This window comes from Mercurialis annua, linkage group LG7, assembly GCF_937616625.2.
Source record: "Mercurialis annua linkage group LG7, ddMerAnnu1.2, whole genome shotgun sequence".
NCBI lineage: Eukaryota > Viridiplantae > Streptophyta > Magnoliopsida > Malpighiales > Euphorbiaceae > Mercurialis > Mercurialis annua.
This window is the reverse complement of record NC_065576.1, coordinates 10,771,860-10,788,385: the sequence shown is the minus strand read 5'-3', so window position 1 is coordinate 10,788,385 and position 16,526 is coordinate 10,771,860. Positions and strand designations below refer to the sequence as shown.

Sequence of the window (16,526 nt, the reverse complement as noted above, 5' to 3'; positions counted from 1 at the left end):
AATCCACATTATTCTTCATTGTTCTTTGGCTTAATCACTCAAAAGCCCCCCATCTTTAAGCTTATTTTCAATTGCACCCTGACGTAGGAAAATCCTCTCAGAACCCCGCCCCCCACCTTTAGATTCTTTTTCAATTGTACCCCAAAGTAATAAATTGACCTCTTTTCTCATGAAAAATAATTTAAAATAATATTTCATTTTTAATATATATTCTAATTAAAGACTAATATTATTAATAATATAAAAAATCATTCTTCTTAAAATTATATCCAATAACTTTTTAAAATCAAAATCATAAAAATTTCCAATTTAAGGTACAATTGAAAAAATATCTAAAGATGAGGGGATTTTGAGAGGATTTTCCTACGTCAGGGTGCAATTGGAATGAAATTTAAAGATGGGAGGGTTTTGAGAGAGTTTTCTAACGTCAAGGTGCAATTGAAAAAAAATTAAAGGTGGAGGGCTTTTGAGTAATTAGACCTTATTCTTTTGCTTGGGGTTTTTGGTGCCATTTTTTAAGTCGTTTAAAGGTTTTAGCTTGGTCCTTTCCATTTGATCTACAAAGTTTCTATTTTCAATGGATGGCTTTGGCTAAATCGAAGTTCAAGGATCTTTGGGAAACGATATGGTTTTTTAGGTCTTGTTTAGTTGTAGAAAATATTTTCTGTTTTCTATTTTCAATTTTCTTTTCATTTTCTGTGTTTTTCAATTTTTTATTTTCCAAACAGAAAACTAAAAAATCGAAATGTTGTTTGCTTATTGAATTTTTTTATTGTTTTCTATTTTTTATTTTCTAAAATTAAACGACATACTACTTCTTTATAACGAGATTTTTGTATTTTTATTTTTCTTGAATGTTGTACAACCTCTAAAAAAATAAAAAATTCAATTTTTAACTATTTAATATTTATTTTAAATAAATACTTTTAAATATATGGAGATAGTATGTGCTAAAACAACTTTTTTATATAATAATAAATGTGTATGAAATAATTCAAAAATAAAATGGTTGGACCATTGATCATTAACTATGTTTAAACTAACATTTACTAAGCGATAATTAAATATTTTTTTAAATTATATACTAAATATGTTTATATAATTCATTGTTAATAGGTTAATGTCATAAAAATTCAACAACTTTACACGTTCTCTCAATTTAATCACGTCTTTTAAAATTTATCATAAAAATACACCAATTTTGTTTTTTCAAATCCATATACAGTGTTAACGTGGCATTCATTCATTGGTTAAAAATGACCTCCACCTCAACAAATTATAACAATAGATGAGTGCTACCTCAGCACCTTGTACGGATTTGAAAAAATATATGAAAGTTGATGTATTTTTATGACAAATTTTAAAAGGTGTGATTAAATTGAGAAAACGTGTAAAGTTTGTGAATGTTTATGACATTACCCCTTGTTAATATAATTAATGAATTGATTATTAAATTTAATTTTATTTAAACATATTTTAAAATATTTAATTTTAAAGTAATTTTTTAATTTTTGAACCGATCGCATCCAGAATTTATCAGTTTCCAAACGGCCCGGAACAATTCAAGGGGCGGTTTAGGATCAGTTTAAGTGTTTTCTGAAATGTGAACAGGCAGTTCCTGTCGGAACTGTAGTTATGTGAAATGTGGCATTTGTATATGCACGTGCTTGCTAATAGAAAAAAAAAATTCATTAATAATTAGATTAAATAAATAGTGACTCTCGTTATCGAATTTTTAAATTAAATTTTGTTGTATTCTTTGAACTCTTTAGATAAAACTATTAATTATAAAATTGTGTTTTCTAAAGGTTACTTTTTATAAAGAAAAAGTTGGAAAACATCTTTTTGGTGTTTTTCAACCATTAGTTATAATATAGAAAATTATGAAAAATATTTTTTAATTTTCTAAATTAAAAAATATCACAATTGAACACCAAATTCCATTTTTCAGTTTTCTTGGAGTAATTTTCTGGAAAACAGAAATTATTTCCCACAACAAATTCAATACATATCGCAGTTTAATTGATATCAGTATACCAAATATAAACCTAATCTTTCAAAAAAAATATATATATATCCATGATTCAATTAATTCAAAAAGTGATCTAACATAGAAACATAGACTTAATTGCAACGATAAAGAATGTGATTGCTCTATTAAAATCAGTAAATTGTAGTAGTAAAAGTTATTTAACCACAAATTATAAGGCAACCAACTTAAGCACAATGGCGGATGACGACGACGGTTTCCAATCGGCAAGATAATCCGGCGTTTTTTTTAAATACAAATATGAAATATCCATTCTTCGAATCCATAAATATTTAGATACCCGGACGAAATAAGACCAGTTTGACAACTAGTTTTCCGATTCTAAAAAATAGTAAATCAAAAGAACAAAAAGCTAATATAAGACCTGAACTCCTAAAAAATAAATTGTAAACAGCAACATAAAAGCCAATCAACTAGTTGATTTCAGTGGTGTAGCCAGAAATTAAATCTAAGAGGGATAAAATATAATATTTTTATAAGTAATATGTAAAATTTAAAATTTATTAAAATTAAGAGGGTCAATATATTATATTTTTTAGATAATTAATATAAATAAAAATTAATTTTGTATAGGAAATTGTATTTTTTAAAAAATAAAATGTGCAAATGCCCCTTTTATACTACATGTGGCTCCGCCACTTGTTGATTTCTATTCCAAATTAATTAATAGCGTCCGTTAAGGGCGATGCTTCGTCTAGTAGTAGGAGTTGCCCTCAAAGGCAATCTTAACACAAACAGATCTTAAAATATAGCAAGAGTCCATCATTTTACAATCTGTAACGAAAGAAAACCATAAAAGAAAACTCCCAAAACAAAATTCAGTCAAAAACATCAAAGTTTTTAACCTGTTAAAGTCATATTTATACTTAAGCCTCATTTGGTTGGGGGTAAGTTCATTAAGGAAGTTTAACTTTCCGGGAAATAATATTTTTTTTTTCATTTGGTTCACTTTTGTTAATCTATTTCCTGGAAAGTTAAGGGGTTGACTTTCCTTTAATTAGGGAAATGACTTCCCTAGCAAAATCTAAGTAAATTTATCTTCCCTAGTTAAATTAATTAAAATACTATTATATCCATACATTTAATTAGCCAATTTAGTTATTGAGGGTAATATTGTCTTTAAATTTTAATTAATTAAAAATAAAATATAACTTTTCGGGAAGTTATTAAGTGAACCAAGTAATGCAAATATTAACTTCCTCCACATTAACTTCCTCAGTAATTAACTTCCCGAGAAGCATATTTTTAAACCAAGTGAGGCTTTAATTTCTTTATTAGAATTACATTTTTTTAACTTGGTAAATATTTTAGTTATTAAATGCTTTGTAATTTTGCATGCCTCCTTCCACACATAAAATAGTTAATCTACATTGTGGTTTTGGTTCATTCAAGAATTTCTCAGATTAAAGACATGCAACTTTTTTGGAACAGATTAGCATTTGATGTTTCACTTTTATATGTTTTGCAAGACAAAACTTTTCATTGAGGTTGAGATGGCCGAGTTGGTCTAAGGCGCCAGATTAAGGTTCTGGTCCGAAAGGGCGTGGGTTCAAATCCCACTCTCAACATAATTATTATTTTTAGTAATTTTTTGAAAAAAAAATTCTTCAACTCTTACGTGTACTAAACTCATCCTCGCGCCAAACTCATATCTTATCCACCAATACTATTATTTTGCTATCATAATAATGAAAAACAAAACAACACTTCAAATTTATTATTACCACTGCAAAATACAATGGTTAGTTCGAGTTTGATGATCCCTTCTTCCATCTCCAATCCTTCTATTCATCGTTACAAGTTCCGAATCGGAGTATCTTCTTCTGCTGCTGCTGCTGCTGCACCTAATGTTGATCTCAACACCCTCCAATCTGCTATTGCCAAGGTACTTATTTTTTTGACATTTTGAGGTCACATAATTGCTTATTTGTTAAAAAAAATGTGTGCACAGAAGGACAGCAATGCTGTGAAAGAGGCACTTGATCAATTAAGAGAAGATGGTTGGGCTAAGAGATGGAGTTCTCAGCCCTATGTCTCTCGTCGAACGGTCAGTTTTCGTTTCAGCTATGTTGCATGGAACTTTGTTTGCTTCTATGTTTCCGTATTTCGTTTCACAAAAATACTTCTAAAGCCATGCATATTTGGTTCATGGAATGGAATAGCATGTAATAGAGTTACTATTCCATGAATCAAAATAAGGAATAACTATTTAATACGGAAAAACTATTCTACTCCAAACTTATTCCATGAACTAAACATGGCCTAAAACTCAGAAATTTTATATCTATAACATATTCTTGTAAAAAAATCTAGTTTTTCCGTTTCCTGTTTCAATATTTCTGTTTTCGTAGCATGTCGGCGCATCACTAACTTTAAATTTTCTAATTGTTTACTAGTATTATTATTCTGATATATATTGCGAATTGTTTATGTGGCAGACATCTATACGAGAACTAACAAATCTAGGAATAAAAAATGCAGAGAATCTGGCAATTCCTAGTGTTAGAAATGATGTAAGTATGCACATTAATTGTTATAAGTAGCTTGGTTTCAAACAATCCATATGCATATAGTTAATATGTTTGATTAATACAGGCAGCTTTTCTTGTCACAGTAGTGGGATCTACAAGTTTTTTAGCAGTTCTTGCCGGCCAGCTTCCTGGGGTAACCCTCTTTACTCTACTCCCATATGTGCTAAAATATCAATTTATCCTCTAAATTTCGATACGATGGACAATTTAACGCTAACATGAACTATTTTATCAATTAATTTATCAAAATTATCAAGTTTTCTTGAATATGTAGGACCGGAACCGTCAAAAGGGTTTCGAGGTGTGGTAAAATGTAAGTTTTTGAACTGACTTGTGATTGTAGGATTGGGGTTTCTTTGTACCATATTTGATTGGGAGCATATCTTTAGTAGTCTTGGGTGTAGGAAGCATTTCTCCAGGGTAAGACATATTAATTACTTAATTAATTCAAGGTCATTTAAATGCATTCATATATTTTAAGTTATAATGAATGTTTATGTATTGAATGTAGGCTTCTACAAGCTGCAATTAGTGGATTTTCAACATTTTTTGGTGACTATCAAGAGAGGGTAGCTAGACATGAAGCAGCTCATTTTTTGAGTACTTCCTCATCACATTTCTGATTTTGTTTTGTTAGTAAAAGATAGTTGATTGACATAAAGAAAATTTGCAATTTCAGTTGCCTATTTGGTTGGCCTGCCTATACTTGATTACTCACTAGACATTGGGAAAGAGAATGTCAATCTCATTGATGAGAAGCTCCAAAAGTTGATATACAGTGGCCAGCTTGATTCCAAAGAGCTTGATAGGTGCCTCATTTAAACGTTTCATTTATATCCATGCCATTTTAAATAACTAAACCGTTTTTGGTTTAGAATTGTCGGATTTCGAGTTCGGGATTTCTATTGCTAAGCAATGTTGTGTTTCTCAGGTTGGCTGTTATAGCGATGGCTGGACTTGCTGCAGAAGGTCTGCAGTATGACAAAGTGGTTGGTCAGTCTGCTGATCTTGTCACTCTTCAGGTATGCAAATTACACATAACTAAACCATAACTCAGATTTTTACTTGAATGTAGAACGGCAAAGTTAATCCCGATTTTACCTTTTGTTGCAGAGATTTATTAACAGAAGCAAACCGCAGATTAGCAAAGAGCAGCAACAAAATCTCACCAGATGGGCTGTAAGCAGTTTCAGAATTTTATTGCCAGTTCATATAATGATAAAATACTGATGGAAAGTAATGCAGGTTCTGTTTGCCGCATCACTCATCAAAAATAACAAGGAACTTCACGAAGCTCTAATGACCGCAATGTCGAACAAAGCAACTGTGTTAGAATGCATTCAAGTAATTGAGAAACCTGCATAATTATACAACCACAACAATTACCTGTATCATACTTTTCTCAATTATGTCTCGAGTCATTGCCTAAAGACGACAGTTAAAAGGATTGTGAAAAATCTTAATGCAAATAAGAGAGCTCTGCGAGTACAAGTTCATGAATTTAATAAGCTAACATAACATTGGATAAAATATAATATAATTAAATACATTACAGTCTTAGGCTCTTCCCATTTGGACGAAAAATGAAACGGAGGCAAAGAGGAAGAATGGAGACGAGATTCAAGTTTCAGTGTACTATTGTCCAAAGACCTTTACAAAGATGTGACACGAAATAGTGCGGATTAAAAGAAAAGAATCCATATAGTCAATTTATTTGAGTTGAGTTATTGCCCAAAGACAGAAAAATAAATTGAATCCTTTATTCATCTGGGTCCAGAATGACTAAATGTCTCTCAGATCTCAGCTTTAAACACTTGAAGTTGGAACTCGTGGAAGCAAACTTAAATGTAGCATCTAAGGAAACCTTCGCATGCTATATCCGCCCATACATTGAAAGCAAATCCTTTAGTCGCACTGCTTCTTTCTCCATGTGATCAAAACTCAAGGAAGACGGTATCCTCCAACCCCAATTTCCCGACTGCATCCAACAATTCAAAAGATACATGGTAAATGTGAAAATCCTTTAGTGTAGACAAACTAGTTATTAAAACTGCAATTTAATAGTTAACCACTTAAACCAAGAGATCATATCAATCCCATGCCAATTAGCATAAAAGAGTTACCAGAAGCTCTAGTCAATCCCGGTTTCATCTGCTTGGTAGCTTACTTAGAGTAGACTAACCAGGGGGCCAGTCTTGAGTTTTCCTAGTTAATTACATGAAAAAGAAAGAAGAAACTTGCCAGTTTTAAAGAATATAGGCTAAGCAAGGGAGTGGCATGTCAATCAAAAATATTCATAAAAGTTATATTTTAGGTGTCAGAGTAACTAAAGCATAGCATGGTAGAATATATGGTATCTAATCTACAAGTGGGGTAGCATTAAGCGAAAATGGAAATGTAGAACCAAAGTCTTTAAGCAATTTTTCCGGCATGATCACACCAAGACAGCTGAGCCCTATCCTACAAAAGAATCCACTCCACATTTATTAAACAGGATGTGTTTAGATTTCTCACCACAGTAGCAGGAACATTCATCCTGGCAGAATTGCCCAGTCCAAGAATATCTTGCATAGGTATTACTGCAGTTTGGGCTACTGACGAAAAAGCAGCTTTGATGAGTGCCCACGGGATGTCGTTGTCTTCAGCAATTGAAAGATACTTCAGTACCTGAATTGGCAGTTATCATTCGGATAAATAGACAGCAATTAAGCATCAATCCTTGTTACATACATACATGTGAATCTTCACAAGGTAATAATAACAATGCTATTAAAATGACTCACATTAGACTTCTCCTCTTGTTGTATCACGTCCCACCAACCTCGAATCTGTTATTAGTACATTAACTACCAAACTGTAAGAGGGGCAATGTTTTTAATGCAGGAAACATGTTCTAAAACCAAAGAAAAAAAATCTCGTTTGTGTAAACTGTAGAGTAGCTAGATAATGTATAGTGTCTAAAAATTAATCAACAAATTGGAAAGGTCTAATAAACTGTTTAAATATGGTCAACATTTACCGTGTCATTATCATGAGTTCCGGTGTATACAACTTGATTGGCTTCATGATTATGAGGTAAATGAGGGTTATCTGCGTCACTTCCAAAACCTGGACAAACAAAATACTGAAATTAACTATAAGACTATACCATACAGACATATTGGAGACGAGCACTTTATGATCGACAATTGCACTAAAATCAAAAGTGGCTGTTTACCAAACTGAAGGACAGCCATTCCAGGAGCACCTATAGATTTTCTAAGCTGCACCACATCTTCAGTGATAACTCCCTGAAATGCCACAGTATAAGAGATAATTCATAAGAAAGTAAGTAAAAATATACATAAACAGAATATTTCCTTGCATAACTTTATGCCACTTCAATTTGTTCAAAAGCTATTGTCACTGTTTCAGTAGAACATAAATAAAACAAAGAAATTAAATAATTTTCAAAAAGTGATCTGAGGTCGTATAGATTACAAGCTAGTTGGCTAGAATAAAAATGAATCAACTCTTGCCTATAATTTAATATATTATTATACCAATTATGTCGTTTCCTACATCCACTATATTGTCCATGCCTTTAGCTTGTGCACTTCAAACAGAGGTGATAAACTATATAAATTAATCAATTAACGAATAAGTAATGAAATCAGAAGCTTTTTATTCAAATCAATCAAATCTGAACCAATAATGATTTTACATTGCTTTGAAATGCTAGCGGCTCTATATCTAAAAAGAATTCAAGATGCATCTTCATGGAAAACTTTACTGTCAGAATACAGTTTTGTTGATTAAAATAAATCATTATTTAGCCACCAGTATGTGTGAAATCAAACTTATACTCACAGTTTACCATTCCATTAATTTTACCAACCAGCAAGTGACATTATGACATATCATTAGTGGCGTAGCCAAGAATTAAAAATAAGGGGAATAAAATATTTTTATGTGATATATAGAAAATAAAATTTATTAAAGTTAAGGGGGTCAATATATAATATTATCTAAGTAACTTGTACTGATTAAAAAAACTTAACATAGGAAATTGTAATTTTTTTAAATTAAGCAGGGAAAATGCCCCCTGTTATCTTGCATGTGGCTCCGTCACTGCATATCATTCCACCATAGGTATCTTATAAAATAAGAAAGGAAACAGTAAGTTATTTGAATTATGTCTGATGAACGTACCAAATCCTCTGCTATGATACTGATCTTCCCAACGGCTCTGGTAATGGCATCAAAAAGGGATTTCCCAGGTCCAGCCTACTGCCATCAGTAGAATATCTAGAGTTGATAACAGGAAACTTTACCAAAAACTGTACTTTAATTCAAATAACAGAAACCAGACCTTCCAGTTCCCAACTATAGCAACTTTTGCATCTGCACAATAATCCAAAATCCAAATAATAAGCTTCATGTATTCAACAAAAGTCTTAAGTTTTATCAAACTTTGAAATTTTCTCACCAGAAGGAACAGCCCAATAGCCAGCAAAACCTCTAAAATGGTCAATCCTAAATTCACCATATAGATCTTGAGCTCGTCGTATTCGGGATACCCACCAAGAATATCCATCTTGCTCCATGACATTCCAATTATAGAGAGGGCTTCAAGTCAGAAAAAAGTTACTGGTAAGCTGTTAATATATTCAACTATATATATGTTCAACTTATATCAGCAAGCAAAAGTCTAGCAACTAAGAATTATTTGCGGACCAGAAGGCCTTTCATAGCTTCATAGCTACAACAATTTATAATCTACTAACTCTAAAACAACTACAACTTAATAACTTATAAATGGAAGTTCAAGAAATATTTCAGAAGTGTAATTACCAAGAGAAATAAATTTATCCTTTAAAATAATGTGAAGAGTATAGTAAATTTGTCAAAAAAAGAGGAGCTTGCACTACCGCAGCAAAATCTGAACCTCCACGCTAGTCTAAATAATTTTAGGAGCAAACAAAAACGATGAAAATTCGCAATTATTCAAAAGCACATAGATTCATTCAGAATCCATTATATCAAAAGAAAATCTCAATCTTTTTAATTTACGACATACCTGCCCCACAATTGACCAGTATTGCTGAAGGCATCAGGTGGAACACCACTAACTAGAAGAGGAAATCCTTTCCTATTCTGAAAGATAAATATAAGAATTAGCATAGGCATCACTATACCTGCATAGGTATTAGGTAAATCAAGAAACATATACTCTCTTCACCTCAAATTGATAGGCCGTTTATGACAAACACAAGTATTAATAAATTAAGTTATCTAAGGAAAATGAGTTAATTTATAAAAAAAAATACTACAGTTATCCTTATTTTATGTAGTAGTAATTTTTTGTCTTTTGGGAGTTTTTGTATTCTTTTTAATGCAATTTAATAAACTAATAAGGGCATATATATGACAATTAATCACTCAAGTAATAAATGGTTGTCTATAATTTGGGATTAAAAAAATTAAAAATACTGCCTATCGATTTCAGACAAAGGGAGTATATGATAAGCAGCAACTTCTCATATCTGCAAAGAAATCGGTTACCAACAAAAATTGCTTCTTATTTGCCCAAACATCAGCACTGTGATAGCCCACATAAATGGGCATGTCACCCATTATACTAACACCCTTTTCCTGTGCATAGTTGCGTACTTTCTGCCATTGCCTCTGGAATAAAAACTGTTGGGCGATAAATATCTCTATCTGTGAGGATGGAACAAAAGAATGAGAAGATAACCAAACCATGAGACTCAGGCATTGGTCTTGGGGAAAAGCAGTAAATATACAGAAAGGAGGGATTATCCAGGGCTTACAAAGTTCTTTTTCTTATGGTAAATGTCCTCCAAGGCTGCAAGATGGCGATTTTTTAGAGGTTCAGGCCAATCATACCAATTTAAAGCATTTAAAGTATCATGAATAGCAGCAAAATAAGCTGCATCCTCAAGCCAACCTACAAAATCATAAATATACGTTAAGAGTGTGTACAAGCAAGAAAACTAACAGAACAGGTAGTTAATACCATAGGTCAAGTTAACATAAAACAACAAAAAGGTGCATTACTGAACTAGAGACCTTTTCCAAACATACAAATGAGAGTATTATCTGAAAGACCATTAGTATAGAATTAGTAACCATATATATCTGAGAATGACAACAGATTTCTTTGGTTCTCAATTTTTGTTCCTCTCGAACACCATAAAAATAGTGAGTCATCAAAGATCAAGTTCTCCTCCTTTCATTTGTCTACAGGGGAACACCCTAGGAGTAGAAGATCAGAAAGCTCGACCTGCTAAGTAAATTGGGGCAAGGAGGTTATGAGAATGGGAAAACCAACCCTACTAAGTAGATTACTAATTATTCCAATGTAAATACTTCTCCCAATCTTCTCAAATCACAGAAAAAAATATAAAACTCTTCAAGTTCATAATTTATATGCCTTTGTATGATAAATGATAACTACACTGAAATCAGCCAGTAAAGTAGGACTTCAGTAACTTTTAACCTTACTCAAATTCATAAGTTAGATCCATCAAAACCTAGTCAGCCATTTTTTCTCCATTTCAGAAGAAACATAAATGACAAGTGGTTGATGGGAGGCATAACAAGTATCTTGCCATAGCGCCACCCACTTCCCTGTAATAATATTTCCAACATGTAATTCTAGCCTCACCAAATTAAAGACTTTCAAGATGAGAAACAACGATTTATAGATAAAAGGCAAACCTATTCTTTTCCTTGTGACAATTTTAAAATAGGACAACCAGAAAGTTATATGACATTAATGAAAAGGAGAGAAAAACGTGATATAAAGGATAGTTTTTTTAAACCTAGTATTGACTAAGCATGTCAAGTTTCGAAGAAACTTGTAGAAGCTCAATCTATAACAGCAGACAAAGAAACATTGTCCGCCAATTGCAGTTATTTATGAGTTATCAGAATTTTATTCAAAATAGCCGAATACTATGCAGAAGTTTGCGTTGACTTCTTGAGACTCGGTCCTAAAAGCATGTGTTCTTTATTTCTTTACCGTCCTATGTAATATAAAAAAATTTGTACGTAAAATCCAAACCTGAAGCTGCATGTACTGCTAATAATTATATTTTATGAAGCATACAAAACATCAAAAACTAGAACCGGAGAGAATGACAGTTTAAGACAATACAAATCTTACATGATATACTGGGATCTTTGCGAAATTCTTCAAGCTGATGTTTAATTTCACCATCACTCTTAATTAGCCTCTCTGCAGCCTACAGAAAATACTGAAATTAGTTACTTTATCTACAACACTCAGAGAAAAATTTGACATTCCAAACTTATTTCGAACTCCTTATAAACCCAGGAAAAAGTTGCTTTTCTTTTTTGCCAAAAAACATTTTTCCCTTCTGTAATATTAAAAGTATAAATCCTAATTGATTGACAACCAAACAACCATATAGCCTATTACTCTAAAAGAAAGAACAAGAAGAATTCCAAGAAAAGAGTGACAGTGAAAAATTGCACATAGTAGCTTCGGCAGCCTAGAAGAGATTAAACTAAACAAAATGATAGTGGCATTGCATCTTGCAAATGTTTTATAGTTGACCACCTGAACTTGTTTGCATCATTTTTCCAAAAGAATCAAAAACAAAAAAAGTCTCTCATATAAGGAAAGCAAGGCCACACAACATCAATAAAAGTATTAATAAGAAAATGAAAAGCAGTGTCAAACCTGAAACAGAGCAATAACAACATTTACCTTAGCTATCAAGGGATTCTTTAGCTTGGTGACAGAAGAAAAATCCACACGGTCAGAGCATCTGCATAAATGACAGAGCCATCAGTACCTATACATCATTATTTGGTTAAACACTTAAAAACTTACAATGTCATCAAACTTAATCAAATGATATGATATAGAACTGTCTAAGCAAACAAAGAAATTCTCTCACACTGGCTCCGGTGGAAGCTCATCTTTCGTTAACAAACCATCATTTACAAGCTCTTCAAGCGAAATCAAGAGTGTATTACCACAATTAGCATCCTGTGAACAAAATAAAACCCAATTAATTGATTATAACTGACATTATATTAGATCAATAGACAGATTCCACGACCTAGTCTCTTAACAATCTGTAACACTCCCTCCGTCCCAAAACAATTGTCCACTTTTCCCTTCTCCTTTTTCCCAAAATACTTGCCCATTTCTAGTAACTCACAATTTTTTAAAGTCAATTTCCCTATATTGTCCTCAATTAAAGTACACTATTTATTGCCAATACTCTAAGTCAATATGGTATGATAAAAAAAATCATAACAATTAGTTAAATTTAAAACATTAATTGTGTTTTCTTAAACTGTGGGTAAAGAGTCACGCGGAAAATTGTTTTGGGACGAAGAGAGTAACTTGCATAACTACACATAACAATCTGCAATTGTCCTAATAATTACTAAGCCCAATAATTTTGAGAAAAATATTAGACACCAAATAATTTGATTTAAATAGTAAATTAGAAAAGGAAAAGGAAAAATATGTGACCTGTCCTGAGTATGGCGATCCACCTTCATCTGGAGGTACAAGGGGAAGAACCTGCCATTAACTAATTATTAAAATTACAGAAAATAATAATACATCACAGCTGTTATATTATATTATTCGTGCAACAAACCATTAGAATGCACATTTAATAACTAAAAAAATTCCGATAAGCTTGTAACGGTTGCAGTTAATTAAAACAAATAGATAATGTATGTGTGGACCGACCTGCCAAACAGAGCAACCGGCGGAATGAAGCCAATCAATAAACCGAAAAGCCTCGTCGCCAAGATCTCCGATACCGTAAGGTCCTCTAAACGACGTAGGATGCAGCAAAATGCCGGCTCTTCTCTTTTGAGAAGAGTCACGTTGAGGAAACCATTGTTCGTAATCTAACGGGAGGTTTTGGCCGACGGAGACAGAAGAAAGAGCGGTGGAGGAAGAGACGGCGACGGCGTTGCATTTGGTAATATGAGCGGAGATTTGAGGCTTCGTTCGGTTGTTCATAATGGAGAACGGAATCAAAGAAGAAGAAAGGGAAATGGAAGTGGAAGGAAGAGAGGTGAGGAACGCCATTGTTGAGTGATTACAGAGAGTGAAGATCCATAAGTGACGGTTTATGTAATTCTATTTTAAAATTAAAAATTATATAAATTGACAAAAAGGGTATAGTACGATGTCGTTTTGCTTTATCTCACCATGGGCAAATTGGCTCTAAGCCTTTCTTAGTTCTGATTAACTTGTAATTAGGTCCCTTATCTTTCACTTTTATTTATTTAATCCATGTGTGACACTATTCTGGGAATATCAATTTAGAGGACATAACTGTTTATATTTTGATAAAATTATTCTTTCAATTCTTTCTTATGAATAAAAGATAATATTTTTCTCAAATTTAAAAAATTTATGCTGTCATTATCAATTATTACTCTAGTTATAGAGTCATCTTAAATGAGCCTATTGTCTTTAAAAACCCCGATTTTTTATCCCCTTTTTCAATCCGATCATGACGTTGAAAATCAGTCAATTTTGTTCTATTTTGTATTTTTTTTATTTTTAATTGTTTTTTGAAGCATAAAATTGACCTCTTTTTTATTTGACAAAAGTTAAAAAAAAATTAAAAAAATTGGCCTTTCTTAAATTAGATCAACTTTTCATATTAAATTGACCACTTTTGATGAACTTATTTGTAAATATAAGTAATCCTAAACTCTTTATATTAACTCTTCAAATGCGTAACCTATTAATAGTAACATTAATTAATAAAACAAAAAATGAACTTTAAATGAAAAAAATTCACTTGACAATTTATGGTCAACTCACTTGTCAATATATAACCAATTTAATTTGGAAATCAAGATTATAGTACAGAAATATACATAGATTATTATAAATACAGATATAGATGATGTGATATTAACAATAATTTTAGTATCAATTGCTCCAGGTTTTTGATTTTTGGTAACTCTAATTTAACTAATTAAAATATCAAACTACTTCAGTTTTAAAAATTAATAGTAAATTTAATTAACTTTTAAAAATTAATTAAATAACATGTGATATTAGACATTAAAAATTAATCTTTAGAAGTTGCATATATAAAACACACAATTTTAAAGTTAAATATATAAAAGTACATATATAAGCTTTTTTAATTTATTAATTTAAAACATTATAAATACATATAATAAATGAATAATTACAAAAATTATCTTAAATTACAATTAACTTTTTTAAATCAGACTAAAATTACTAATATTTTAATTTTTAGTTAGATAATTTGTAATAAGCCGAAAAACCATTTGGACCTCTTTGCTAGACCTTTTTACATTGTAATAACATAAATAAATTCAAACATAATATCAGGGTAAAAAACATTAGGAATTACGAATTTTAAGGCAAATGTGACATTAACATTTTATTCCAAAATTGATCCAAAACTTGTTTTACTTTGAAATGTTACAAGGCAAGTACATCAACATAGCAAGGGACACAAAAAAAAAGAGATTCACGGAACAAAATCAAAAGAATTAAAAAGAACTAAAAAAAAGAACTAGTTCACAACACTGCATCTTGTTCTAATTTCACCTTCATGAGTTCCTGTAAGAACATCAAGCGAACCCAAATGCCCGATGGCCGTAACGAACTTGTCGGCCCATGTTCTTACGTTCCTTGTATTATTCATCACCATCCGCTGCGTTGTACGGTTATTCATCAATGTCTGATCGGAAGTGAATAATCCGCGGTTCTTGGTCACCTCCAAGTAATACCTGTTGTCCATTCGATCAGGGGTGGGATTCATCGCGACGGTTGGACCGCGACTGTTATTGGATGGCGGCGGGCATTTCGTTTTCAAGAAATCTACGTATCTTGAGTCCATGGAAGGATCCTGAGGATGAGTGGCATTGAAAGTGTAGAGACGGTTAGAGAATGAAGAACAGTGCGAGACTCCGATAGAATGTGCTCCCAATAGCGTCACCATTTCATCTACCGACAGTCCTTTCCGAACAAAAAAGTCCGCTGCTTGCTGTGCATCCATGGTAGGAGGTGGAATGTTTTGTTCCACCTCGACCATTATCGAAACACGCCCGTCTCTCCGTCCTGCGGGAACGCTGTAGTTTATCCCTCCAAGCTTCGAGACACTATCGCGTGCTGCGAATGCAAGAATGTCCGCGCACGACACTGTTTTCGGACATGCAGATTCTACTTGGGCTTTAGCTTCGTCAATCACTTCGAAACCTCGTAAGCTAGGATTGTTAGCAATATGCTCTCTCTCCGCCGGGTTACCTGGTGTGGAAGCTAGCAGCACCGAAGCATCGCAACCCCTAACGAAACAGTCATGAAAATGCATTCTAACGAGACCAGCACCGAGTCCGGGGTTGCGAGAAACGAAATCGTTGACAGCTTTTCTCACAATATCTTCTGCTGATGGACAAGAGATGTTGTAGAAACCGACACTAAGGGAAGCAGACGATGATAATGTAACCAAAGAGCAAAATGTCATTAGGAAAATAATATTAAAATTAGACATAGTGATTATTGTATGTATAAATTAATGTTACTATGAGAAGAGTACTATTAGATGAACTTATAGTAGAGCTTAGTGGACGAGCTGCAAGTTAGGTTAAATCGATCGAGTTGATCATGAAGAAAATTTGTGGATCACACATTAGTATTTAATCGGTGAAATTGTGGTTAAGGCTTTAGCCGTGCCAAGGTTTTGCCACATGTTTTAATTTGATGCCATAACTTCAGTTTCTATTAAAACAATATCAAAATATTGATCTTTTTTACTTTAACATTAAGTTCTTTATATTACATATTTTCAATGAAAATTAGTGTATATGGTCATTAATTGTATCATATTCTAAATAAACTAAGTAGATACTTGCGGATTCTGCGGGTGGAATTGAAAAATTTAATAATATTT

General features: G+C 32.3%; 3 protein-coding genes and 1 non-coding gene across 4 annotated transcripts; 2 read left to right on the top strand and 2 right to left on the bottom strand.

Annotated features, from left to right (window-relative positions):
- Nucleotides 1-3,537: 3,537 nt before the first annotated feature.
- TRNAL-AAG (transfer RNA leucine (anticodon AAG)) lies at nucleotides 3,538-3,618 on the top strand. The gene has a single exon. It is a non-coding gene; the product is annotated as a tRNA-Leu (tRNA).
- A 99-nt stretch (nucleotides 3,619-3,717) lies between these two features.
- LOC126655628 (uncharacterized) lies at nucleotides 3,718-6,072 on the top strand. Its single transcript, XM_050349870.2, has 10 exons — nucleotides 3,718-3,935; nucleotides 4,002-4,097; nucleotides 4,489-4,563; nucleotides 4,646-4,714; nucleotides 4,925-5,001; nucleotides 5,093-5,181; nucleotides 5,261-5,390; nucleotides 5,513-5,603; nucleotides 5,695-5,760; nucleotides 5,827-6,072. The coding sequence occupies exons 1-10, from the start codon at nucleotides 3,789-3,791 to the stop codon at nucleotides 5,944-5,946; spliced, it is 960 nt and encodes a 319-aa protein (XP_050205827.1). The 5' UTR covers nucleotides 3,718-3,788; the 3' UTR covers nucleotides 5,947-6,072.
- A 125-nt stretch (nucleotides 6,073-6,197) lies between these two features.
- Nucleotides 6,198-13,729, bottom strand: LOC126655627 (4-alpha-glucanotransferase DPE1, chloroplastic/amyloplastic). Its single transcript, XM_050349869.2, has 16 exons — nucleotides 13,325-13,729; nucleotides 13,100-13,150; nucleotides 12,513-12,604; nucleotides 12,320-12,380; nucleotides 11,753-11,831; nucleotides 10,395-10,531; nucleotides 10,126-10,284; nucleotides 9,641-9,717; nucleotides 9,050-9,189; nucleotides 8,933-8,964; nucleotides 8,773-8,847; nucleotides 7,799-7,871; nucleotides 7,601-7,689; nucleotides 7,365-7,409; nucleotides 7,096-7,248; nucleotides 6,198-6,559 (listed from the first exon to the last, which is right to left on the bottom strand). The coding sequence occupies exons 1-16, from the start codon at nucleotides 13,670-13,672 to the stop codon at nucleotides 6,455-6,457; spliced, it is 1,716 nt and encodes a 571-aa protein (XP_050205826.1). The 5' UTR covers nucleotides 13,673-13,729; the 3' UTR covers nucleotides 6,198-6,454.
- Nucleotides 13,730-14,987: 1,258 nt separating this feature from the next.
- Nucleotides 14,988-16,162, bottom strand: LOC126655108 (peroxidase 5-like). Its single transcript, XM_050349107.2, has one exon. It carries the CDS (start codon nucleotides 16,125-16,127, stop codon nucleotides 15,150-15,152), a length of 978 nt encoding a protein of 325 aa, XP_050205064.1. The 5' UTR covers nucleotides 16,128-16,162; the 3' UTR covers nucleotides 14,988-15,149.
- Nucleotides 16,163-16,526: the final 364 nt, after the last annotated feature.

What these genes read in the sequence shown, in the direction of transcription:
- LOC126655627 (XM_050349869.2), bottom strand. Translation starts at nt 13,672, where the DNA reads ATGGCGTTCCTCACCTCTCTTCCTTCCACTTCCATTTCCCTTTCTTCT. An exon ending in ACTGGTCAATTGTGGGGCAG is followed by an intron (nt 9,190 to 9,640) that starts GTATGTCGTAAA and finishes TCTGACTTGAAG; the next exon opens with CCCTCTCTATAATTGGAATG. An exon ending in AACAAGAGGAGAAGTCTAAT is followed by an intron (nt 7,249 to 7,364) that starts GTGAGTCATTTT and finishes CTGCCAATTCAG; the next exon opens with GTACTGAAGTATCTTTCAAT.
- LOC126655108 (XM_050349107.2), bottom strand. Translation starts at nt 16,127, where the DNA reads ATGTCTAATTTTAATATTATTTTCCTAATGACATTTTGCTCTTTGGTT.
- LOC126655628 (XM_050349870.2), top strand. Translation starts at nt 3,789, where the DNA reads ATGGTTAGTTCGAGTTTGATGATCCCTTCTTCCATCTCCAATCCTTCT. An exon ending in TTGCCGGCCAGCTTCCTGGG is followed by an intron (nt 4,715 to 4,924) that starts GTAACCCTCTTT and finishes TTGTGATTGTAG; the next exon opens with GATTGGGGTTTCTTTGTACC. An exon ending in AAAATCTCACCAGATGGGCT is followed by an intron (nt 5,761 to 5,826) that starts GTAAGCAGTTTC and finishes AAAGTAATGCAG; the next exon opens with GTTCTGTTTGCCGCATCACT.